Raw genomic sequence first — 27,074 nt, 5'->3', positions numbered from 1 at the left:
CGCTTCAATAATACAAAAAAAATATTGTTCTGGCTTCCTCAGTGCAGATGCGCTCATGAAAATGCATTACGTATTGTTGCCACAACCATGACTGTTAAATCAAAAATGTTAATATGTACAAAGTGACATATAAAACATGCAATCAACAAAAGCAGGGTGAGAAGATGGGCCTGTTTTTGGCAACAAGCGCAAGACGGGATGGGACACCCCTTTTCGAAACAAGCCCCATTGTCATTCAAGCTTTACAAAGTCCTATGTCGGACCCGATGTAGCAGCAAGAAGGGAATTAGCACTATGAGGAGTAGCATACTTACGAGGCTCACAGGTTTACTCGTATAGTTACACGGCTGGCACGACTGAGTTAGGGTGCGCAGCCCTCAGCTTACGTAGTCGAAAAAGAACACAAAGTGAAGGCTGAAGTCTTATCCGACCTTTACTGATCGGTCCTAGAAACATTTTAAACCACATGCGCCCGACTGAGTGAATGTGTGGCCTGGCAAGGCAAGCCAGAAGAACTTGCCGTCGTTCGCGTCTTTTGATGTGTCGGGTAATTACTAGCTGACACAGGAAGGAGACTCTGATTACGTGCCGTTTCTCTCAGCTGATCAAAATGCTAAAGCCGCCAGGCAGCTCGTGGTTGCTGTAGATGACAACCTGGACCAGTTGAGATGGACATCGACATGTGAACTTTGTCCTGAGCACCAAAGCGACGAGTACCGTCTTGCGTGCCAGGCACTGACCTGCAGTTCCCAGGAGCGCCTCTCGGATGCCGAGCCGACTGGTTGGCTGCGCATCAACAGCTTCTTGACGGCGTCGGGCCGGCCCAGCAGTTCGAGGCGTCGCATGAGCAGCCGAAGCCAGGCGTCGCCCGGCGACTGGCACAGGAACACAGCGGCCAACAGGGCCACGAACACGGCCAGAGTTCCGGGCCTCAAGACGTACAGGCGGACGTAGAAGGCGGCCGCGTCCGCCATCGGCAGCAGTTCGGTGCGCGCTGCTCGCGACACGAGGCTGACGTGCGCCCAGAAGATCTCCTGCACCACTTCGCCCTCCAGCTCGTCGTCCATCCCCACACGCTGCTGTCAGCGCGACGGCACCACGATGCGGACCAAGCTCCCGATGATGCGATAGCTACTGCTTAGCAGCTGTACGTGCCTGCAGAAACACTAGACAACACGGAATCCGGAAGTGTACCCATGGACTAGAATCGCTAGAATGACAGCGAGCGCCACCACAACAAAATTAATTAATGTTGGGTTTCCTTTTGTCACGATGGGATTGCGACGTTTACTCAAGTGCAGGCTGTTTCACACTTAGGGGAAAACTTGGAACGCATTGCAACGTGCTCCGAGTTTTCTCCAAAGTGCGAAATAGCCTGATGTATGTACGTACAGTCCGCGTGGCCTCACGAGTTTGATGACTGCGCACGGCTTCAACTTGTTTCATTTCTGTAACTTAATATTATTTGCTTATCTGAGAACATCCCCCAGTGAGAGGACAGAGTTTAGTTGTAGAAATAAGGGCTAGTGGAACGAATGCGAAATCGTGAGGCCACGCGCTCTCGTGTTGCAAGTCATATTGAGCGCGACTGTACTACATATCTCGAGGGAAGTCTTCTTAGGTCCTGCATTCAAGATAGAAGCTTCAAATCTAAGAAAAAATGAGCCACTTGAGCCCGTTGCGTCAAATGCACTGTGTACGACAGTGGCAGCACTCGCAGTAAAGCTTGCTTTCTTGCACATCTCTTGTTTTCGTCGCTCCAGCCAAGAGTGTGGCTTCACGTTCCTCTGCCCGTTCAAGAACCGATCAGTCCAGCTATGCCCAGCTTTCCACAGCTAAAACCATGTTAAATGGTTGTGTGATGTCTCTCATCTAAAATTTTTCGCACAGACCTCTGAAAAGTGAAAACTGCCGCATTGGAGAACATAGAATCAGGTATTGCACCTACGAAGTGATTTCACCGGTGATGTCAAGCGTAAAATGGTAAAATGTTCAGCATGGAGTCATGACCAGTGCCTCCTCAAGTTCATCGTCATCAACATATTCTGTGTGGCCAGTATGCCTGGAGCGTGAGCCGCGAACGCGCTGCCCTACCCTCTGATTTTACCCTCCCCCTCCGGTACGGAGGCGAGCGCCCCTGGCGGTCGCTCCTTGTAAACCTGCGGACGCGCGGCCGCCGGGCGCCGAGCGGCTGGCTTGTTGCGAGCAGACGACACCTTGCCGACCGCGCGCTGTTACCGCTGCTAATGCAGACGACAACACTCAAGCGGTTTCTTTATCGCTGTCGTGAGATAGCAAACTGGTAAATCAAATAAAGTCCACTTTCTTGAAAGTCATTTTTTTACTGGAAACAAAGCTTCACACGAATGGCGGTAATTTCGTCTGCTTATCGCAGCAGCTTTGCGTTGCTTTGCGTGATGTTTTTCGCCGTCTGTTATTGCGGAGCCAGCGCTACTTCATTTGAACAGCAATGCGGTGCTGTTGTGTACCCGGCTGCTCTTCGAGTTGCCGACGGAAGCAACCGGGGGTGTCCTTTCACGAAGTACCAGCCGAGACCTGCTTGCGTGATAAGTGGCTGCACGCAATATTAGGAGACGCCTTTTCCAGCACTACAATCAAGGAGCACTCTGTTGTATGCAGCCTGCACTTTCATGCCAGTGACTTCAAGAAGGACTTCACCAGGCGCTTACTCAAGCCCGGTGCAGTACCTAGTGTGTTCAGCGAACCGGTGCCGAGCCTTGCGCGAAACGTCGAAAGTACGACAGCGGCCAGTGTGTCCACAAGCACGACAGTGCCAACAGTACACGGCGAACTGTTTCCGTGCCTTACTCAACCGGAGAACACGACACCGGCATATGTATCCGCAAGTCCGCCAGTGGAAATCGGTCAACTGCTGACTCCACAACCTGAAAGCACGACCCAAGGCACAACACAAAAGCGTAAGCGTACTCCTTCAAGCGCTTCGTTGTCGCACGAACAACCAGAACACTCAAATGAAGGGCCAGCTAAGTCTCTAGACAGTGACGACAGCAATGGAGTAAGCGAGCTGGCAAAGAATCTCGTCCAAACTAAGCAAGTAGAGGCGGATCTGGCAGCCGAGAGTGCCGGTACGTTCAATGTGACACCAACCGGAATGGTGTATGCTAAACGTTCGCTCAAGACACAAACACCATTTAGGCTCTACCCCTCGACGTACTTCGTCCAGCGCAAGCGATGGCGCGAGAAAGAGCGAGCACTGAAAGCGAAAAATGAGAGACTGAGCCGAACAGTGGATGCCTACAAACAAGAACTGCTGAAGCTTAAAGAAGCCGCGCACGTCAGTGCATTTATAGAAGTGACGTCAGACGCGGAGAAGGGCAATTCAAAGGCACTCCTTATTGTTGACCAGGTCAAAAATTACAAAAGGAAAAAGCCGCAGTGGTCAGAAACCACGCTGAGGCACAGCATTATACTCAGAAATTTGTCGACGAAGGCGTACGAGTATTTGCGCTCGGAAGACCTGCTGAGATTGCCCTGCAACAAGACCCTCCAAAAATATATAGGCGCGGTTTCAGGAGAAATTGGCTTTACTAACCTAGTTCGTTGCCGTCTTGAAACCGAAATATTAGCTCTTGAAACGCCACAGTCAAAAGTTTGTTCGCTGATAATTGATGAAATGAGAATACGCCAGAAGTTACAGTACCATAAGCAACGGGACGCATTCGTTGGCGACGTCGACATGGGCGCTGAGCTGCAACACCTTATCGACAGCTCTCAGAGTGATTGCCTGGCAAACTCTGTCCTGTGCTTCTTGCTATGTGGTCTCCACGGTCGATACAAAATACCTGTAGGGTATTTTTTCACAAAGGGGTGCACAGGGGAGCAGTTAGCAGAAGTCACACGACATGTGATACAGAAGACGTCGGAAATCGGCTTCGATGTCGTCCGTGTGGTGACGGACAATCACAAGATTAACGTGAGAGCCATGGAAGTTCTGTGTGACGGGGCGCTCCACGTACGCGCGCCGCACCCCGCGGATGTCACGAAGAACATCTTCTTTGCTTTCGATCAGAGCCATATAATCAAAAATGTTAGATCGCAGTTTCTGGCCAAAGACATCGGTGGAGAAAAAGAAATATCATCAGTGTACCTAAAGAAGATCTACAAAATGCAGAAGAACTCAACAGTAAAGCCAATTAGGTTCCTCACAAGAAAGCACCTCTACCCTTCAAATATTGAAAAGATGAGCGTTAAAGCAGCCGTGCAGTTGTTGTCAGCCGCGGTAGTTGGAGCCTTGAAATATTTCAAAGAGCAGGCAGGACACACTTCAGACATAGAATTCGCATCGGCAGGTCCTACGATCCAATTCCTTGAAATTATGCAAAGATGGTTTACTTTAATGGACATTAGCAACTGTCAACAGTACGTTCATTGCAACAATACTGATTGCCGCCCATTCACTGATGTAGACGACGAAAGGCTCGATTGGCTGGAGCACGCTTTCATCGCTTATGTAGAAGACCTGAGGGATGCAAGCAAAGCTGAAAACTTCTTCAGCAAGGAAACGTGCCACGCCCTGCTCTTCACAACACAATCAAATGTTGCCTGCATACGACACCTGCTGACTGATAAGAAATTTAAATTTGTTCTGACCCGAAAGATGTCGAGTGACCCTATAGAGGCCATGTTCGGATTCTTGCGGCGGAGTGCGGGATGTGACGATGCCTTGGACGTCAGAAGCACAATTTGCGGTCTCGAAAAAATGCTCAAAACTGGAATTATAGCCGCTTCCAGTGGCAGCAATGTACAGAGTTCGGCGACATTCACGTCAACGCAGCTTCTCCCAATTCAGCAGGTCCGCTGTACGAGCACACCCACCGCGGCTGACCTTATTTTGAACACAGCAGCAATGCGTCTAAGGGAACATTTGCTGTCAAACAAGCCGATTCTCTCGAACCCCGACATCGCCAGCCTGGCAATGATCGGAGGTTTCATTGTTCGCGCTGTAAGCGAGCGCATTGCATGTGCTGAGTGCATCGCAATGCTTCAAGCACCAAACAGCAGTGCTCCAAATCATGGCCTCATAACGCACCAAGATCGCGGCGGCCTTTACTACCCGACGCAAGAACTAGTCAAAGTTCTTGTAGGCCTGCGGAGATTTGCGGACTGCGTACTCTCGCAACGACGGTCAGTCAAGAAGCCTCTTGAAGCGTGCGTCCAGAGGTCAGTACAAGAGCTCATGAGCCTGCCCGTGTTGAGCTGCGGCAACACCGATTCGGACCACCGCAAGGTTTTGCTGGAGCTCATCGCACGAAAGCTCATCAAGCCACTTTTTTCAAACTATGCGCAAGGGAAAACAGACACGAACGCTACTGTGAAGTTTCTTGAGAAAAAACCCCTGTCAAGAAAAATCTTGAAATTGTAGGTGTAGTAGTCCCAGCAATACTCGAGGCGTCGTGCCGACTCCTTCTGCACGAAAGTGCGTGGTATCATATCTCGGGATGGGCCGTGTCTCAAGCACAATTCTATTGGACTGTGGACTTCGAGTCTCGTGGTCATCGTCATGTGTACCTATTAATTTTGTTGTTCTTGTGTTTCGTTCGTTCACTTTATAACCCCAATTAAAATTAGCAGTGTATATGTGTTTACATCTGCGCCTTTCTTCTTCGCCTCGAGCTGAGTTGCGCCAGTAAACTAATAATTATATTTTCTGGCGCATTAGTAAGGCGGAGAAACACAAAACACATATGTGCGCTTACACACAAACAGTTAAATCCTTTTCTACCAGAAACGTAACACTCATATTTTCCCCACGTTATTTATATTGTCAGTAGACATGCAGTGAGCTCATCTTCCTTGCAATAAGCTAATCCTGCATGTTTGTCAAAAATTCCATGGCTTACACCGTTGTGCGGGAAGCTGCATATATGCCGCATTATTTCCCGTTCAGGCTTTAAGAGGCACGGCCGCTGGTATGTCATGTGCCACGCCAATTTTGGCGTGTACCAAACGAGGTAAACGAAACGTCTACGACAGCATCAATACGCGGGGCGAGACCGAGATAGGCCCAGTCAAAGTGCCTTCGGTTCGCCGAGAGATGAACGTCTCGCGACTGCTCGTAGAAGGGTGGAAAGGTTCTTGCGCGATCGCACGCACGCACGCACACAATACCCCAGGAAAAAAAAAACACTACTGTGCTTGTGTGCATGGATACCTGCATCATGCGAGTCACCTGACGGGGCTTTTTGTTGCTGGTTGATTTGTTTCAATAGAAAATTTTTCTGCAGAGCTGCAGGTATGTTTTAACGCGTTGCAACGCAGCGTCGTCTGCTCTGAAACATACGCCGACGGGAGCTCGCGCTCTCCGCCGGCGGACAGCGCGCCGGCCGGCTGCTGCCGGTGGCATCACGTGACCAGGCGGTACGGAGGCGAGCGCTCTCGCACGGCGCCTGGTCGCAACGCGCGGCAGGGAGCTCCCTATGGAAAAATGAGCGACGTTCCAGGCATAGTTTTTCTAGGAGGCGTTGGGCCAGCGGTACCCAGCGGTGTGGCGGTTCCGTCGTTCTGTGGTGTGATGGTCGACGTTCGTTTAGACTGTTCTGCTGCCAATGGTTGGCTTTCCCGTTCTGACCACGCTAGTCCAATGTGCGCGCAGCAAGTGCCGTAGTCGCTGCCGCTAAACTGTCGTGTTGTGATGCTTCCCCGTTCATTGTGCGAACGCAACGCGCTGTCACCGACGGAATGCGCTTGCATGACTCCGACCGGCGACTCGTACGGCATCAGGTAGGGCCGAATGTCTTTCTCCTAGACTCACAACGCGTTGAGGAAATCGACACTCAGAATTTTATGTTGATTCAATGACAAAATGTCGTTTAGGATAACTGCCAATGCACTTGGTACAGGCTCGTCATGAAAAGCACTGAAAGTTCCCGTTCAAGTCGCGCTTTATTCATTACAAAATGTCGAGCTAGGTGGCATATATTCATCATGAAAGAATGCAAATGCGTACGGACACAGCTGTCTGTTTCTCTTCTCCGGTGCCAGTGTCTGCGAGCCTTTACTCCACGATGGTGATCCAGTGGTGATGATAACCCAGTAATGGTGAGCATATCTCCATACTGTTGGGGGTTGTATGCCCATACTGATTTGTACGACACAAATCGGAAACGCAGGAATTATTAGACTGCTTATACTGGACCGGTTTCAGACCTCTGCAACTGCATCATACTTGTATTAAAATTCTCACTGCATCTCTGGTATCTCTGCAGTAAACGTGGCAGAAGGTAAGCATTTGCTGTACCACTCCCCTGTTGGAATGTCGACATAAATGGGAATGCCTTCTAGACACAATGGGGTTCAGTTTTCTGGCATTGTATCACAATGTGCTGAATAGATTTGTCAGCACCACCACATCCAGCTGCTCACTGTCCATTAACGTCCATTGACATTCCAGTGAGCCCATGCATCAAAGAGCAGGTTGCTCCCAAGGTGAAAAATTGACACTGTGCCCATAGTTTGCTTGTGTCAAGTCAAGTAAGGTGATCTTGTCGCTCGTAGCTTGCAGCCTCTTCGTTTTCCTGTACACGGTTTGCACCTCCTTGATGAAACGCTGCAGTGAGGACACCTGTACGGGTGTCACCTATATTTCTTTTCGAGGTGGTACGTGCTGTCTGTCCGGTTGGTGCACATGCATGTCACTGTAAAGCATTTGAAAACCTATGTGGTCAATGGCCCCTTCCGTATAAAATGCTGGCTGCCATGGTAGGTCAGTTTGCTTGCCGCATCCTGGGCTTCAAAGGTCTGAAGTCCCCCTGGGACTGCCTCGTTTGTTACCGCCCCATGTGATCCATAAGCAGTGTGGCCAACCTCTCACCGTCGTCGCTTAGCTATTCCCTAGTCACGCGTGACAGATGGACAGTGGAATTACAAAAAAGTCATCGCAGGCACATGTACAGTGTTTCATATATTGCGAACCATAAGTCCAAGTCCTATAGGCACCTGCACCAGCGAACATGCCCACAGAGCCGTCCATCTTATGTTATCCTCGTGCTGTCTGTCGTCATGGTTTCACTGCCTAGCGTCACACCCACCAGCTGGACAACATCATTAGTCTTCTTGGCATTGTAGTGAAGCCCCAGCGTAGCGATTTCTGATGCTTGGATGTTCAGTAGCGCTTGCATCTTTCATGGAGTTTCTTCCATGAGGATTATGTCATCCGCGAAAGCCAGACTCAATATCCTATGATTTTCGTCGGTCCTGGGGGTGCTTAATTTCGACATGAAGCCAAGGGAAGACTTCACTATTGCTCACTCCAGGTCGAACACATATAGTAGGTATAGAATTGGTGACAGTGGGCAACCTTAATGGAGCCCTTTGGAAACCTGACATATTCCATCATGAACACAGCAAAGGTAACTGTGTTGCTGTTGTACAGCTGCCTAATTGTTGGCAGCACTGCCTCTGGGAGACCCAGGTCACTCAGGCAGTTGAAAAGACTGGCATGTGGGACATTACCATATACTTTTTCCACATCCAGGAAGCACCGCAGTTTTCCTTCCTGGCAGTCTTGGCGCACTGTGTCAGTATGAAGATATTGTCTTCCAGCTGCTTGCCCTTGCCATTCTGCAGCTTTGTGTGGAGCCCTCTGGACTGCACCCAACTGTATACCCAGTTATCACTTGTTTGAAGGCCCTGTAGTGTGCAGGGGACTGTCAGTGGCCTTTAGTCGCACAGGTGACCCACGTTGCCTTATTTTTGGGGGATCAGCACTACTGTACCGAGTCTGTCGATCTTTGGGTATCTCTGCATCATCAACCATGGTGACGAACAAGCCAGCAAGTTGATCCTTGGGACTCACCACTGATGAGAGCGCTTCTAGTCGTGGTGCACATGTCACTGAGGGTGATTGCAGCTTTGGATGCACTGATCAGCAGTAGTCTACCCACCAGCTTGTTCGGGCTCTGTTAAATTTTTTCTGAATGAGCGTGTATCATGCCCCTAAACCACCCAGAGGTCGAAATTTAGTTGTGGTGTTGCAGTTGTGCACGAGTCTGCAACGAAGACGTAGCTGTGAGAATATTTCGAAACTGTGTCGTAACGGCGGAGTTACACGCGTTTGATGATCCAAAAGAGGCCCTCACTTGTTTTGCTCTTTCCCTTGCCATGCTCCGTTTGTCGGCTCGTCTCTCCTCCTGGCCAAGTGCTCCTCCTCACAGTGCAAAGAGGAAGATCAGCGAGCGTGCCTACCTGCGAGCAGACAAACAGGTTCTATTTGCGGATTACATGAGCCGATGTGAATGTGGATGTCACAACGAATGCTGGGGATTAACGAAAGACTCGGAGAGGACAGGGGATTGTTTCTTGAAATTTGTGGCGTGTCCATGGCTCGTAGCACTGCCGCATTTGGCGTTGTTGATCGTAATGGCATTCTGTACTTGATGCGCGCGTTTACTTTAAACGTTAAAAAATTATCGGAGGTGGCTTAGGAGCCTTTCAATAGTTCCATGTTGTAGCAGCATGACTCTGCTGCAACATTTACAATAATTCACTTGGAATGAAGTTTTCCACTTCTCGAAAGCTTACTCGGATATCAAGAGATGTCAACATTGCATTCAGCTTGTTCATCGTGACAAATAGGAGTTTTTCTTTGTATTCTTTTGAGGATGTTATTGCGTGGTCAGTTGGCCAGCACTTGGACGACTGTGCCAGATCATGTGTACTTTCGACGCTATTGTTTATCAACCCAAGGCCTCTAAATCACGGTGTGTTGTCTAATGCCGGGACTTTTTCCATTCTCGTTCCTATTATGGTGTGCAGCATCGATAGAACAGTCTAGGAGTCTACAAGGAAACCCAAGCGTTTCTAGACCATTGAAGAGAAGTTTCCTTGCTGCCCAGCAATTTTTTTCTTCCTCTTCTTTACAAGAAGGCTGGAACAGCTGGCTCACATCGCTTTTTCAGCTACTCCAATGGTGACACACAACTTCAGCAGATGCTTGAACCAGCACAGAAAAAGCATTCGTATTCCAATGAACCTGCACCGCTTGCATCCACACCTCGGTGCACAAACTTGCGTAGCTTGACAATAGTAGTAAGCATATTGATCAGTTGTAACATTCAGAGGGTGAAGAACTCCGCAAGATGTGAGCAGAGCTTTCAGCCACTCCAATTGAAAGGCACGTTTTCGTGAAGCAAGGCACGCATTGGCTCCACAACATCAGCAAAGTGAGAAATGAGCTTGGAGAAGAAGCCTGCAAGTCCCAGCAGCGAGCAGAGTTCGCTGATATTTGTAGGTGATGGTGCCTTGGTTGTCTTCTCAATGGATGACATCAATGGAAATAACCCTTTGCCACTGAAGACATGACCTAGAAAAGTCAACTCTGCGACGTCAAAAACACATCTGTGGTTCAAACAGCATCAGAAAGCCATTTAAAGATGGCGTGCAAATTGCTCAGATGATCCTTTCTGGAGCACCTGTACACAGTTATGTCATCAATGTAGAATAGAACGCATTCACACCCTTTCAGGATCATATGCATCATTTTCTGAAACGCTGAGGACGCCGATGCCAATCCGAAGCAAACAGTCTTGGAGCGAAAGAGCCTGTCATGCATTACAAATGCCGCAACCAAGCTGTTCAGGAGTTCTTCAGTTTGTGGCAGGGGAAAGCTGTCCACTACTACAGTTTTGTTTGGCTCCCATAGGACAACACACATGCGAATCGAGCCATCTTTTTTCTTGGCGATGACAATAGGCAAGACCCACTCTGAAGAGTCGATGCCCTGAGCTTCTCATTTCTGAACTTCTGCCGAGACTCGCTCGCGAATGATGAGTGGTAGTCATCTCAACTTGCTGGCCACTGGTTGAACAGACGCGCAAACTCTGACCTCGTGAGTAAAACCTTTCGCAGTTCCCAGCTCTTTTGCAAATAAGTGGTTGAACACACAACGTAATTCCAGACGTAGCACAGGAGTTTCTTATGTCATCACAAGACACTTGAGTGGCGACCCTTGAATCTTCGTATCCGAGGCCGCAATACCATCTAAACCAAGGATGGTTGTTCCTCCATGCACAACGTACAGTAGGACAAAAGTGCACTGGCCGTGCAATGAGGCTGTCGCAATCAAACATCTTTGTATAAGAATTGCTGACTTCGGTGGATACGTTTTATAAAAATGGCGTTGGTCAGGTTTTTCGGCCAGAATCAAACCCGATGATCCAGTGTTGATCAAGGATGACACAGAAATTCCTTCAATTTCCAACACTGCATAAATTCCCTTCTCACAGCTCCAGATTTGACAGATACTTAGGTGGTCGTCTGGGTCAGCTGTATCGTTATGTTCTGCGACATGCTGAAGATTTTTCTTGAATTTTCGTAGCGACTTAACACCTTTTTCGAGTGGCCACATTTTCTGCACCTATATGCCTTGACCTTGCTTTGAGAGCTATTTGCAAGGTGCTCTGCAGAACCACAATGTTAACATTCTTGCTCTTTTTGAGATTTGCAACATTGACTTTGCGTTTTATAGCATGTACACATGCTACCATGCCTTTCTCTCTGATTTGAAGTGTTGTGCAAGTTCTCTCGCTTCTCTAGTTGCTTGATCGTACTGGTTTGCAATGGTGAGAGCCCTAGGAAGCGTGAGAGAATCTTCAAGCAAGAGGCATTTACGTAAATACTCATTGGTAGTTTTCTTTATAAGCTGGTCGTGTACTGTGTCGTCCGCCAAGTCACTGCAATTGTGTGCTTCTACACGACTTCTCAGCGCGGTGACGCAATCAGCCGCAGTTTCACCTGGGGCTTGCATACATTGACGGAAATGGTGACCCACTGCAGTGACGTTCACCGTGCTCTTAAAGTGACCTTCCGGTGTCATGATCGTGTGGTCAAACTCATCTGGGATAGGAGATGCCAACTCGCAGCACTTGAAGCCATAAGGCACAGGTTGTCCATTGTCGTCAAAATCTGGAAGATGCGTTGTCCTTCCAAGCCCAAGCAGTTGAGCAGAATTACCTTCTGATGAATGGCAGGTAGGTCGGAGGCGTTCCAAGCGATTGTGTAGTCCTTGAATGCCTGAACCCATTTTTTCCATGGAATGTCCAGGTGGCGAGAGGAACAGAGGTGGCGGTTGTAACCCCGAAACACTCATCCTAAAGGACGACAGGCAACAAACGAAGGCAGGGATGAGGGTCAAGCTGGCACATGGGCTGGTGAATCTTCGTCGCCAAAATATGTTAGATCATGCATAATGATTACGACAGAAAGAGCGTATGCTTGGGCATACACTCTTTCTCAAAGTGAAAGATTATGACAGGCTTAACAGAGGCGTCACTGTTTGTTCCACCTTCTTCTTCTGAGGCGGTCATTGAGCATGTGCCATGTGTAGTCAGTTGCGATGCCTTATATAACACTTTCCTTGTTTTCCAGTGTGCAGTGCAAAGTAGTAACAATATATATTCAGGTGTTATTCGGCTGCTGGAGTCCAGCCTGTTGGCCATTTCTTATTTATCAATTTCTTTTTTGTTCTTCATGCTAGCTTCTCTCGTAATACAGTCATTAGTAGAGGCCGGATTTTTAGGCATTCAAAAAGCTCGTTTTAGGTGCCAAAAATAGGCAGGCAAAACAACGTTTTAGGCTTTCAACATTGTAAATATAGGCACAGTAAATTTTCACATAAATGCAAATCATTTCAAACGAAGACATGCGTGACCTCTATCTACGACAGGAAAACAAAAATGTTATTGCTTAAGAGGGCATGAAGGTGCCAACAGTTGAACACAGCCTTGCAATTGTGCTTTGTCCCACATGGTTCGCAGAACACCGTCTCCCCCGTGTTATGCATGGTGAGTCAAGTGTCCTCTGTCAAATAAACACACTTGTGTGTCTTCACAGCATGACTGAGGAGGGCAGAGTAGGAACAGATAGCCAGATCGCTAAAAGACCAGAAGGGAGGGATTCCTCCTATTGAGTAAGGCCTCTTGCTGGGCGAGTTGGTCGAAATCGAAGGGGTGCATTTTAGCGCAAACTATGAAAGAAAGGCCCGAGTAAGAAGTAGGAGAAAGTGCTCGACCTTTCTGCTTTCTCCTACTTCTTACTCGTGCCTTTCTTTCATAGTTTGCGCTAAAATGTACCCCTTCCTCCTATTGGCCGGGTCGAATCGCGTAGAGCCAATTTCTCCCCTCGCAGTGAACCACTGGCATAGCCGGGTGGGGGGTTCAAATCTACTTTTCAGTTTTACATATGTATATATACACGCACATATACAAACACACGCACAAACATACATAAGATATAGATGAACCCCCCCTCCCCTTCCGAAAAAAATTTCTGACTAGTATGCTACTGCAGTGAACGCCTTACAAAGTAAATTGCTAAAACAAGAGCCGCGTGCACATCGCATTTTTCTTTCTTTTTTGCTCTTCACTCCTTTCCGCTGACAGCTGTCTACGGTCTCGCATTCGCCAACCGCTTGCACCATGTCTCTGTGGCAGTGAATGCTTACTGGCATGTCCTACTTCACTGCTGCTAGCGGTTGTTTCCGGAAGTTGGTTGAACTAGAGGACTAGGTAGAACGCCGTAGTTCCGAACAGTCAGTGTTGCGCAGTAACATGAATAACGGTCTGAAACAGCATCCGGGAGCGAAACTTGAGGCTAAAAAGCGTTCATATAGACGCCAATTTTGAAAACAGGCATTTATAGGCACTATAAAAACACTATAAAAGTCATTCTTAACCTTCAATTCATGCTTATATATCAAAGTGGCGCCATAAGAGCGCAAGGAACAAAATAGGCATTTGCCTAAAATCTGGTCTCTAGTCATTAGTGTCTGTAACGACTCCTATACTGACAATATCTACCCTGCTTTTTTTTCCCACCATTATACCTGTGTCTCATGCTTATCTCAGTTGCTCAACAGATATTTGCGTTAGCTTTAAAACCCAAAGACCTTGAAAGATGGAAGCCTTCCCTGGGTCTTGATTGGTGGAGAGATCTGGCATTTCATTACAGTCGACGGAGTGGTTCCCGAAATTATATTTGCTCTGGTATATGCTTACATCACCTCAGGCTCTGTATAGTAAACCTGTGCACCTTGTGCTATCGTACTAATTTCCCCTTCCGATCTCATCTTTGCTGCTTTTGTGAATCTCTGTAGTCTTCTTTGTTTCCATCCTTTATATTCAATTTGCTGTCCCTGTCTCTCTTTTGATGACTCCTGAATGCAGTGACTCCTGAAGTATTTTCTGTGTCGGAAGGAAGGTTCACACACAAACAGAACAGGAGAGAAAATGGCAGCATTTATGTATAGACTTATATTTCCAGAAAGAGAAAAGCGGGAAGGAGTGTTGCAGTGACGTCACGCTACAACACTCCTTCCCCCTCAGATTACTTTCGAAAGTCACTTGGCTGATCTCTGTCCGACACATGTCACACACGTGCACACTAAGTTCCGCTGCTGGTGCAGCATCCTCGGCGTCAGGCTGGTCCGGAGAGCCGAAAGCAGCTGTTCCAGCCTTGAGTGATGCAGGTGCCGGAAGGTGAGACGTCGCAGACTCGGTCGTGCGTGGAACTGCAGGAGGCGACTTGGTGATTGGCCCACACTACATCTGAGCCATCGGAAGAGTTGCATCTTCTGAGGCTTTAGGAGGAGGCTGTACTGGCGGACAGCTTTAGCTATCTGGGCTTGCGTAATGGGCTCTGATGGGGTCCTCATGCATAAATCGAACTGCCTGCAACACTTTCACCAGATAGGTTACGGGACCGACAACTTGTGTCATGGCGCCATTGTCCCACGACGGTGTTTTACCTCTCACAATTTTCACCCACACAGCATCCCCCACAGCAAAACATCGTGAAACCCTGCGCAGCATGTTACTTTGCACTTTGGTGCGTTGCTGCTGTTCCTGCATGGAGAGCTCAAAATCTGGAATAACTGCCAGTTGGGCGTGTTGGCATACATTCATGATGGTGAAGCGCTAAAAGAAAAAAATAAACTCAGTTGCTAGTAGCGCTGCGTCCTGCGTTCTTCATAAGTCTCCGTTTCTTTTAGCGCTTCACCATCATCGAAATCTGGTTTAGCAATGAGAGCTTTACCCATGGCTGTCTTTTCAAAAACAATTTTGCCGGGGCTTGGCCAGTGGTACTGTGTGGAGTATTCTGATAACTCATTATACAGCTGTCCAAACATTCCAGAAAGGAGTGACTGTTTCTGGTTGTTCACTTTGTCTTGCAAGACATGCTTTGACAGGGCTTGTTTTGTTTGGAAGTCTGCACCAAACGCTCTGCTGCTCCGTTAGGAGCCGCATGATACGGTGACGTCTGTGACATACCTTAAACCGTTTGCACTCAAGGTCACCATGAACTCTTCCGAAATGAATTGCCCTAGGTAACACAATGTCAGCTTGTAGACGTCTATTTTTTGGATTCATAAAGCTACGGCTTAATGTAGTAGCTGTCTTGTGCAAGCTGTATTCTAGCCTTTGACAAACACAAGCTGGCTAGCAGCTCAGCTAATGCTCCCTCTACTTAGGGCTAATAGCCTTGTTCGCAAGCTATGTTGTAGATGGTGTGTAGATGTCTATTACAGGTGTGCGTTAAAAGGGATACTGAAACAATATTTCGCGGACTTGATAGCCTGCGGGATCGATTTCGGTGAACATGCGTATATCATCTGCAAAATACCAACAGCGAATATAGCTTGGAAGTTATTTTAAATGAATTTTGAAGACCCCCTGTGAGAGACTGGCGATGGCCCGCAGTTTTGGCATAAAAACCAACAAACAAACAACACAAGAAAAAGCAACCAAAAAAAGTCGTTTACAGGGCACTTTCTAGGAAACCAGTTTCATCTGGCTGTAAAAAAAGAGACGGCGTGCTAATACATTTGTCACCAATTTTCATGATACGAAAGGCTTCGACAATCTCCCTTTCAGTCTGGTCCCTAGATTTAAACAAGAACTTTGTGCTTTCAGGAATTGGTTTAAAAAGTGTGTTACTTCTGCCCTAATTTTTTCCTCTGCATCTGTTACAGTGTTGAGCCAAAGTGCCTCCTGCATTGTTCATTAGATGCCACTGGTGTTCCCGCACCCTTTGATGGAAACACCTTCCCGTCTGTCAAATATAAAAGCTGTCACACATAAGGGGAATGGCATACACCACCCCACAAACACACTCGGTGTAATTTGTTTGGTGCCTTGTTGTGCACAGGGGCGTACCTTTACTGCTTCCTGTAACCGTAGAGCACACTCTTCTGAGTTTACAGGGGGCCAAGAAGACCCAGGGAGCCAAGAAGACCACTTTGACCCCTTACCGGCTTGCCACTTTTTTACCTTGTGCAAAACTCGATGTATCTAAGGCATAACCAGCAGTTTATCATTCTGAAAATTCTCTTTTTGTGGCTTGTCACCTTTCAGTTTTTGTAGACTTCCACAAGCACCTGTAGTTAAGGGGCAAATGGCACTTCAAAAAATGTTTTTTATTTCTTGATCGATTTTGATGAAGCTCCCTGAGTTTATGCAGATTTGTTTGCTGATTTCAAATATGCAATTATTTTTCTAGTATAATGTGCAGTTTTTAAAACAGAAAATATTTTATGTGTCCATTGGGGAGCCAGATTTTTTCCGAACTAAGCTGGTTACCAAGTAAATCAGCATATCACAATAATCTGGAATCAGAACTGAGTGCAGTGCAACAAAAATGGATGTTCTAAACCGATTGGAACTAAAGTTACAGTATGTTGAACATTCACGAGTGAATCCCAGCTTGAAATTGACTCAGTGGCAAATGTTCAACATACGATGACTTGTTAAAATGGGTTTAGAACATCCATTTTTGCGGCACTGCACACAGTTCTGATTACAGATTATTGCAGTATGCTGATTACTTTAACTATCTTTGTTCAGAAAAAATCTTGCTCCCAATAGGCACATGAAATATTTTGTATTTTAAAAACCACCCATTATACTAAAAAAGATAATTCCATATTTGAAATCAACACACAAATGTACATAAACTCAGCGAGTTTCATCAAGATCTATCAAAAAATAAGAAAAAGAATTTCTAAGAGCAGTGTCCCCCCTTAAACTATGGGGCCGAAAGGAAGCGCCTAACTTGCTGATTGAAGCTTCCGATTTCACTAACATCCCATTGCGGCAAGCTTGTAGAACATATTATAGCTAATTGTGTGCGTGAAATTCTGGAAAATAACGCTGCACTAACAGAACATCAACATGGCTTTCGGAAAGGATATTCAACGATTATCCAACTAATAACGGTAGTTCATTCGTTCGCTTCATCTCTTGATTCTAATAGCCAAGTAGACGTAATATTCCTTGATTTTAGCAAAGGTTTTGACAAGGTTCCGCATCATAAACTAATTATGAAGCTTAGAATCCTTGGCATCCCTGAACACTTCATCAGATGGATTTCTGCGTACCTTACGAACAGGAAGCAATATACTGACATTGGTGGTCAACTTTCCGAAAGCTTGCCAGTTACTTCAGGGGTGCCCCAGGGCAGTGTGTTAGGCCCCCTGCTTTTCTTGGTTTATATTAATGATATAGTTGACGTAGTAACCCGCTGTGTTCGAATCCGATTATTTGCTGACACACGTCAATACCGTTTGCTCTTCTGCATTCAGGAAGCTCTGCTTTCTAAAACATAAACTTCGCTACGCCCCAAGTAATGTTAAATTAATGTCCTATTATTCTTAATTAAGACCTAAATTAGAATATGCCAGTGCAGTATGGGACCCATACACTCAAATTAACATCAAGTCTCTCGAAAGAATACAAAGGAAAGCAGTCCGGTTCATTTTCAATAAGTTCTCACGAGTTGATTCTCCATCTGAAATAATGAAAACCAACAACATTCCCCTTCTTAGCGCGCGTCGAAAACAGATTAGAATGGACCTGCTTTCTCTTCTCAACCGCAAACTTGCCATTGCCATCTCCGTATCTGACACCCCTATCAACCAGACCCACAAGGCATCATCACGCCAAATCATTGACACCTTATTTCTGCAGAACAGACGCTTATAAATACTTATTTTCCACTCACGGTCACAGATTGAAACGAATTAACTCAGGCATCCTCTTAGTATTAGTTCCTCCTTCACACTCACCGTTCCTTCCACACGAAAATTTCATTGTCTCACCATTTCAGTTTCCCCATATTTTGATTGCAGTGCATTTTTGCATTTTTTGCCCTCAACAGTGAAAATGTTTGAGTTGTTGTTTTGTATTTATTATTGTGTCTATATATTTAATATTGTGTTTATTCCTTCTGTAATCGCAAATATTATGTAGTATTGCCATGTAGTATCCTTTCTTTTCTTCAGTACTCCGTTATTCGCATTATTTATGAAATAGTTTTCCGTGTCACCTTTGTATTTACTATGACTGTATCTCACAACAACCCTAAACAAATTATGTCACTTCTGTATCAACCATGTCCTATTGAAACTGCCCACCTGCTTGGACCTAAGGGTCTGCAGTATGTACTAAATAAATAAATAAAATAAATAAATAATCCTACTTTACGCTCACAGGATTCATCAAGCGTGGACTTGCAGGCTAGGGTTACGTTGGCCCTCTCAAACGGAATCGGGGCTTTTTTTTTTGTCCTCGGGTTGTAATAAGAACAAATGTGTTTTTCGTCAAAAAGGAGTCTGAGGTCCAAGAAGTGAAGGCAGTTATCCCTAGCTAATTCATGCGTGGAGGTGAGTCCTTCCCAAACTCATTGAAACACCTTCAGTAGAAGCTGTGAAAGGAAAAAACAAGACAAACTGTCACAGAGCAGGAGCTAACCTGGTCATCTGTCCTCCAACTTTATCAGGCTTGTGATATTTCTCATGTTTCATGTACTTACACGTCCAAGCAACAGTCTCCATGATGAAACACTTTTTTGCATTCAACAAACCTGCTTTGTGCGTGCTATTTTCCTGTGAAATGGACCAGTCTTCCACAGGGTGTTCTGGTTCCAATGAAAATCCCAAGTCAAATTACCCGCCATCCCCTTTTGTGCCACAGGGTCAAGCACCAGTTTTCTTCCAGGCAATTACTAAAAACTCTGTTCTCACATGGATGTCTAGTGGGGCTTGTTCAAGCACATCTAATCTAATAAGTCTAAGGAAGTTTTTGATGTCAGCATTCTACTGCCTTGTTTTTGGTGCTTTTGTGACATGCTTGGTGCCATAATGGAAACTGCGTGCCACATTGTATGTACACCCATGGAGTGAAACGTGAAAATTTGGGCTTTTGTGTCATATTGCCGTAATTCTGACAAGTGCACTTACTAGATCTAGCCCATATCACCTTTAGTGGCCAGGTTCGTAGCGACTTGACGTGGTTATGTCGTAGCAGTCGGTACACAAAAAAAATTTACACTGCATTTCAATTTGTGAGGACTGCACATACGGTGTGGCATGCGCACTTACTAGAGATAACTGGTGTTGCTGGCATCATGAGAGCTGCCAATATGGAAGGCATTCCAGCATGGTAATCAATGGTAGTACTTGGATTTGTCAGAGCTTCTTCCTGGCTTCAGGCAGCTTTACAGCTGTAAAGTGACTATTTTCAACAAAACGCTGCATCACAAAATGTAACTATTCACAGTGCTGCCTATATACACGTGTGCAAAATGTTATTGCATTAATCTGTTTACAAAATGTGATTTCCTTAAAATGTTCAAAGAAAAGCAGTAATAAGTAATACTGCTAAAATGTTTGAAGCCAGAATAACAGAGAGCTGAGCTAGCTGGTTGGTAAGTATGGGCATGCGCAGAAAAGTTTTTGCGCCTTCTTTCTTTTCCGCCGTTGTGCAGCTGTTGCGGTTGTTAGTCGGTGTTTGTGGTGTCTTGACTTCTCTCTTGCGTCCGTGTTTGCACACTCAGTCTTTCTAGGATGTCTGAAGCCACAAGCTCAGAAACTCGATAAGTCCATCATTCTTTCCATGGCAGCTTAAAAACTGCATTGCCAAAGCTCGGTCTTGTAGTTTTTAGGGGATGTCGTATGAACGTGGACAGAGCCTTTATAATGAATGAGGCAAATATTTACATTTCCAGATTTCTTAAGGTTAACTATACTTTTATCCCCTGTGATCATAATTTACTTTACTAAATGCTAATATAATACCTAAAGTGGTGTAAAGCCTCAGGTTTGCAACTCGTTGCATAATACTTACAGGGATAAAAAAAAATAATATGTAACCATGGAATCTAGTCACCATTTATAAACATCATGCATAAAATGAGTTTTACCACTCAAGTACCAGTTGTCCCTGAATCTTGACCACATTTTTCTGAGGTCTTTGAGTATAAACGTTCATCCAGGTCACTGCAGTAAAAACGCCAACATAAAAGCCTCACATATGTAGGAAATGATCATGGTGAAGCTTTTGCTCGTATTTACTGAAATGTTTCCTCTTTTTTCTGCTTGAGTTTTATGTAGGTCAGTGTTCTTAGATCACTGAATTTTCTGGTCCTAGTATTTTGTTCACCTTTTATACACCTTTGCCAGTAATCTCCTCTAGGCTGTGGTAAATGGGCGTGACCCCCCAAATGTAACAGTGCATCAGCGTACGTCAGCCTTTGTACTGCTGTGCCACAGACCAGAAAGGAGGTGCTCCCCCTCTCCATTGAAGAGGTCTATACACTCAGAGGATTGCTAATGTTTTTGCTTGTTGCCTCTAGATCAACTTGTCTATTCATTTACCAATCCAGTGCTGCATAACCTCTTAGCCATTGCTTGGAATAGACTACAAATTTTTCACATACCCCTTGCCACAAGCGCAGTCGCACATATCCGGTGGCCAAAGCTCGGTGCTCCTCAAGGGAACAGCTGCCAACACCTGCTCAGTGAAGCACCAGAAGAAGAGAAAAAGGTTTACCATAAAAAGTAACATAAACTTCACATACACACTCCTTTAAAATTGCCCCGAACCCATGCTGGGAAAGAGTTAAAAGCTACATTTTCGAGTCACTCTTGAGTCCTGATCCGAGTCCCCTGTTGTAATGGCGAGTCCAGTTGCTTGAACCCATTGGCGAGTTTTAATCGGGTCACCATCATGCGCTGGCCACGCTGCATAGGTTATCTTGTGGTGGAGTGGTCCAGCTCGCCACAATATAGTAAAAAGGGGGATGGGATCCTTGAATGAGTTAAATTTCATTGTGAACCAGCACTCTGGGGCCATACTGGGATGCTTGGAAGGAACATGGACAGCTAGTTCAACTGTTTCACGAGGCCTAGGTACACTCATAATTGACTACTTTCACTAGTTGAATTGGTACACGACCTATTAAGCCTGTCTTGCAACACTCGGAGCTCATGCACGTTTTCTGCTGCCTGTGCATTGACTGTTCATACACAGCTTGTTCATACACAGTTCATACATGCTGAGGAGACACTAGTTATGCATTTTGTTGCAGTACAAAATTTGGCATATGTATCCTCAACCTCTGGTCCACTTAAATGTACTTACTTAAATATAGAGGTTAAGTTGGTTGGCCACAATGTAAAAGAAAGAATAAGAAAGAAAGCATTGCACTTCAAACCTCAGTTCTCCTTCAATGTTCTAAGGACTACTTGTTTTGCATAGGCAGTGGCATATATGAAGCTCAACCTGCTCACTGTCACCTCTATTGCTCCACATTAAATGAAGTACGTTTCATTTTCAGAACATGCTATATGGCACTGCATCTGTAATACTGACAGAACATGGACACCAGCAAGAGCCCTCCAGACGTTTTCAAAAAGATGATGTACTACGCGCTTTTATGCACCATTTTCACTTGTAAATATTTGGCATGTGCCAAAGCTCTATGTGGCATTGTCAGAGCTAGTAGCTGTCCTTGAAATTGTTGCACGCTTTTGTGTAGTTGGACAAACTTTGCTAAAAGGGCCGCTCACCAGGTTTGGGCAATGCAGGCGATTGTGTCTGTAAACTATGGAATGGCCATGTGGGATGAGAACAGTTGAAGCCTAACACGAAAGTCTGTGCACCCTTTCTTTTGTGGAAGCTACACTTCAAGAGAAGAGTGAGAGGTTAGTGCATGTGTGCCTTTGTCTTGGGCACTTCTCCGAACTTCTGCAGCCATTGTAGAGTTTTGTGTGCAGTATACGGACACGTCCTGACTAACTGTGGAATGTCACTTGCTATGGCACACGAGTTTAGTTCATCCAATGCAGAACAGGCAACACCAGGGCTACAACTATGCCAAGAAGGGAAATAGAAGCAAAAGGAGAAAAGATAGACAATTAGAACATTTGACCGCAGTTGTTTAGGTGTCTTGCTTTTGTGAGGCAAACAATCTAAGAGAGACATGCATGTATGTCTAGGCTGCGGCAACGATTTCCTGCTTCTGCGGCACCATGACAAGTTCCTCTCGGCTGCGGCAGTGAGCTTCTGCATTGGTAGCACAAATTGCAAAGTATGCTCGGTGGTGGTGCTTAGCTGGGACGACATTCTGTAAGTGTCCACTAAATGGACTGTCCATTTCAGTGTGCTCTGATTGGATAGGGATCGAAGCCAGAGTGGCACCAGCCTGCTCGCTCTTGAGTCAATCATAGCGTGCTGAAATGGACAGTCCAATCTGTGGACACTTGTGGAATGCCACTCCTGTTGCTTTGGCAGCATAAACCAGTGCATTCTGGCGTCGCCACAGCTGAGGCTCTGCTCGGGCAGCTCGTTTAGCAGCAGTGGCAGTCCAAGCGCTTCCACCGGTTGTGTCACTCGTCGTGTGGAGAACGCTGTGAGTAGTGTGATTGGTGTGGACAGTGTCATCGGGGAATGGGCAACAGTGCGTTACGCTGGTGAGCTGCGGGAGACAGACATGCTTTCATGCGTGCTGTGTTTTCTTAGTCGCTGCTCTCCTCCATCACTGTCGTTCATTCTCCACTGTGCTCTACGTTTGCTCTCTTTGATACATCCCCGTGCCAACATATCTTTCACTCGGTGAGGATGCCAATGGTGATGCCATGAAACAGGCAATGCAGGCGCTTCAGAGAAGCACTGTAAGATGGAAGTGGAGCTTGCCATGTCAACGTGACGTGCCTCCTCTCAGCCAGCACTTAAAGAATGCAAGGGAGCTGTGCTGCTGGTGGACACTAGGCAAAGCAAATGGGGAGGGTGTCGGCTCAAGAAGCTTGCCTTTTGGAGCCACAGTAACAGGACAGTTCAGTTTCTTCTAACACCTGCATTGATGAATTAATTTAAAAAGAAATCTTTAGGCAATGTGCTTCCTGGATGGAATCTTACAGCTTCCAGTGATGAGCAAAAATTTGCAATGATATCTGGTGAGGGGTCCTTTAATGCTGTAGAAACTAGAACTTCACTCAGCTTGTGTCTCATGTTGACATTGCATCATTATGATACGGGCAATGATGTAGCAGCTGCTTGTTAACTCGCCTTTGTACTCGTCCTTTCTGTGCACTGCAACTGGAAAGTGAGTTCCGTTAGATGTTTTGAAGAACCTTGCATTGTGTTGTGTACAAAGATTAGCAGACATTTAAAATTAAGGATGCAAGGTTGGCGTCAAACAAAAATCTCAGTCAATCAAGTCTTCTAAGCTGCTCTGTGTTGGAGCAAGTTTGCTTACCAGCCTTTATTCATATGTAATCATCTCGTTTATGTACAGTGAAAGGAGAGGGCTCATTGTTTAGAACAACGGTTTTCTCTTGAAGCTGTCATAAGTGCTGGTGCTTTGGTATTTTTAAATGTTTTGTCTTGGCTTCTGAAGCCATAGATATGCTCAATTGCAATGCCTAGCAATGGCTAAAAATCCTGGCTTGCACTGAGCATTGCATGTATGCCTGTCGTGCTGATTCAGGGGCATGTTTTTGAGCAGTTTACAAAATTGTACAAACCTGATTGTGGGCTGGTGCAGTAATTTGGGGAAATATATAACTTTTTTTTCTTGGCCACAAGGAAAGTTTTATAGGAATGGTTATTGAAGGGCAAATAACTTCTACTGACCCCTTTTTAGCACAAAGCTACATGGAAACCCATACGGGTTTCTCATAAAGTAAACCTTTTTAGTTGTTGGAAAATTCGTCCCTGTCAGGGGCGCGTTGTACTTATTATTTAGGTTCACGTTAAAGACCCCCAGGCTGTCAAAATTGTGGCCTGTCACTATTCTGACATGCCACTTTTGGCATGTGAAACGTCAAAGTCAAATTTTTTAGAGGCACCACAATCCACTTTTTTGACCCAAGGTGGATTGTGAAATAACGTAAAATTATGCAATGCAGAAATGTGGTGCAGTTTTTTTTGGCAGATTGTTTCATAAAGAAATGGTATTGCTTCATACATGGCATTGTTGCAGCAGTGTTCATTTAAATGAGCTATTCTTCATCGATGTTCCTGTGCAGGCAAGAATGTGTGGAGAATTTCGCTTCTAGCATCATGTTCAGTTTTGTGTGACCGCCTGATGGGGATGTGTATTGGAGGGGCATTGCAGTTGTGTGATGGTACCCTTTCTTGTGTGCACATTGTTGTACTGCAGCTCTGTTTTCACATGCATAATGTTGTGTGCCTTGCGAGTTTCGTTTGCATTTATGGTTTTAATTACATGAAACTGGGCTATGCTTTTTGTAAGTTTCTGTGGGAAGTTGTCAGATTTGGCTACGTTGGTTCATGTGTCAATTTTTGAGTCGTCTCTTAAGCAAAGGGGGTGTTTACTTCTCGATCACTTAAATGCCTTTGGCATCTCAGTGTTGCACTTGATATTTTCAGAATTTTTCAGAATAGCAAATGTTTTGCACTGCCAGCCTTCAAACTTTACAGATCCTTGGTTCTGTTCAGTAGTATGTATCAGTTATGCCTTCCACTGTACTATGTATTTATGGCTCTAAATTTAATGTGCTACATATTTGCACTAGAGTGAACAGTGCACGTTGTCTTTCATGCCAACAACGGTGTGTATTTACGTGGTCATTAAGTCGCAGCTTGGCTACCTTTCTGATGTACAGTCTCAACAAAAGAAGATTGGCACAAGTGACGGGTTGCCGGAGTGGCAAGATTGTGAGATGCGGCGCTGTTTTTCCCGAGCACACCGATATCAAGAGTGCCAAGCACATTCCATTTTCCAAAGCAGGGGAGGCCGGCGGAAAGCACTCCAGCAAAACTTTTTCGAGGCAACTGCGATAAAGATACGGTTGCTCGCAACTCCAGCGAAAAAAATTCATGTGCGTAGCCACATCTGTTGATAATCAGTGAACAAGGGATGGGCCAACAGCAAGATGGGCTGCTTTCTGCTGGTCCGCCGGCCACCCCTGCTTTAGAAAATGGAATGTGCTTGACAATCTCGCTATCGGCGTGCTCGTGAGCAACAGTGCTGCATGTCACGATTTTGTGGTTCCGGCCACCAGTCACTTGTGCCAATCTTTTTCCGCTGAGACTGTATCTGCATGTGTACAGTCGAGACTACCTACATTTTGGCACATTTAAGAGTTCATGACTACTACTTCAGTATTGGCTTTCCTAGCACAACTGAGTTGCTCGTTTTGTAGAATGTAGTAATATGTCACTTAGTCTGCAAAAGCTAAGAACTGCAAATCAGCGAGGTGGTAGCAAGCGGGCCATGGCTACAAGTAATGTAAGGTATGCCCTCGCTAATAGTGGCTCTCTCCGGCATCGAATGCAGGTGTGGCAGTGGCACCTGGCATTCCAGCTGCACGTACAGCTACCAAATGGAACTCCGCAAGGGACAGCTGGCGGAAGCGCAACACCAGATGGACAAGACATCCACACAGCTGCAAGTACTGCCCATACAGTACAGATAATAAGGGCCACCTGGAAAGACACGTTCGGACTCATACGGGCGAGAAACCCTACATTTGTCGCATTTGCAAAATGTCATTTTCGGATCCGAGTGCCTGTAGTCGTCACATACGGTGGCACTACAATAGAGGGCACACTGTAGGGTCTGTTGCAAGTGGCTCGTACTCTTAGCGATGTTGTGCAGTTAAGATGAGCACAGTCTCTCACAACTTCCGCTCGACGGTTCCCGAATTTCAGCACCTGTCTTTATCACACACGTCAAGAGCGGCCTCACGTGGCACTCGGTACTAATGCCAAAAATGTTTGAGTAACAAGTAAAATGGAGCCCAAATTGTGAATTTCAGTGACACAGCATATCAAACTAAATTATAAATTAGTTTGTGGAAATTCTCTCGGTGGTGGAGTGCATCATCCCACTATTTTTGTCAATTGCCATGCATGCAGTGGTTGGACTGCTTCACATGGGGCTCTGTTATGCCGTCTCCTCGTCACATGTTATAGATGACCGTCACCCTGCATTTTGGGTTTCCTTCTGGGGAACAGCAGCTGTGCGTTTTAGGGACGTTTTTCTGACACTTGCAGGAAATCGGTATTACAACATGGTGAGTGCATGTGCTTGTATGGCACACTAGAACGTGTTCTCACCATTGATTAATCGTCTCTGTATTGTCAGCGCTTGATCCAGAGAGGCTGTACTGCGCGTTTACAAGTGTAAGTTTCCCTTTGTTATAGAGTTCACTCTTTTTTGTTTATCCGGAAAATACTTAATCTAAAATATCATAGATCTGGACTACGGTTTTATTGAGGTTTCAAACCTCTATTAAAAAAAAAAAGGAGGTTGTGGTTTGTTTTGTGTTGAAGAAATAAAGAGTTTGAACAATGCTTTTCCAGTCTACTTATCGTGCTTTTTTAGTGTTGGTTTAATGCCGTTGATGATGACTATAGTGAAATAAGGACTGAGTAGATTATTGGGAGGGGAAGAGGTGTTTGCATGAGTTGTTAGCAGTCTATAATGATACATGTTTTTGCACACTACAAAGGCGACGAAAAGCATTGGGTAGACAAGCACAAGTCCATAGAGCAAGTTTCGTGTGTATACGTGATGTATCAGTTGTGTACAGGTGGAAAATCATGAAAGCACAAAAGTGAAAATGTAACAGATGAAAATAATTCATGACATATATACATGGGGCACACGCCGAAACACCAATCCTTATGTGGGCCACCACGTGCTCACTCTCTCTCCCATGTGCCTCGTGAGCTAGTAGCTTTGGCTGACATCGCTCGGCGTTTAGCCACTCAAAAATGCTTCAAAATGCACTA

The 27,074-nt window shown here is 45.8% G+C and overlaps 1 protein-coding gene and 1 long non-coding RNA gene across 2 annotated transcripts in view; one reads left to right on the top strand and one right to left on the bottom strand.

Annotated features, from left to right (window-relative positions):
• The window catches only part of LOC119386597 (protein phosphatase 1L), a 28,184-nt gene extending 27,063 nt beyond the window's left edge, over window positions 1-1,121 (bottom strand). Inside the window, exon 1 of the mRNA XM_037653882.2 lies at window positions 741-1,121. Within this exon, the coding sequence (XP_037509810.1) occupies window positions 741-1,067 (327 nt within the window). The 5' untranslated portion in view covers window positions 1,068-1,121. The remainder of the gene's footprint in view (window positions 1-740) is intronic.
• Window positions 1,122-6,530: 5,409 nt separating this feature from the next.
• On the top strand, window positions 6,531-26,635 carry LOC119386596 (uncharacterized). Its single transcript, XR_005182321.1, has 3 exons — window positions 6,531-6,762; window positions 21,649-21,732; window positions 25,615-26,635. It is a non-coding gene; the product is annotated as an uncharacterized LOC119386596 (long non-coding RNA).
• Window positions 26,636-27,074: the final 439 nt, after the last annotated feature.

The sequence above is a fragment of the Rhipicephalus sanguineus genome, chromosome 3, assembly GCF_013339695.2.
Source record: "Rhipicephalus sanguineus isolate Rsan-2018 chromosome 3, BIME_Rsan_1.4, whole genome shotgun sequence".
NCBI classification, from domain to species: domain Eukaryota; kingdom Metazoa; phylum Arthropoda; class Arachnida; order Ixodida; family Ixodidae; genus Rhipicephalus; species Rhipicephalus sanguineus.
The sequence above is the reverse complement of the archived record's forward strand: the minus strand, read 5'-3'. Positions and strand labels throughout refer to the sequence as shown.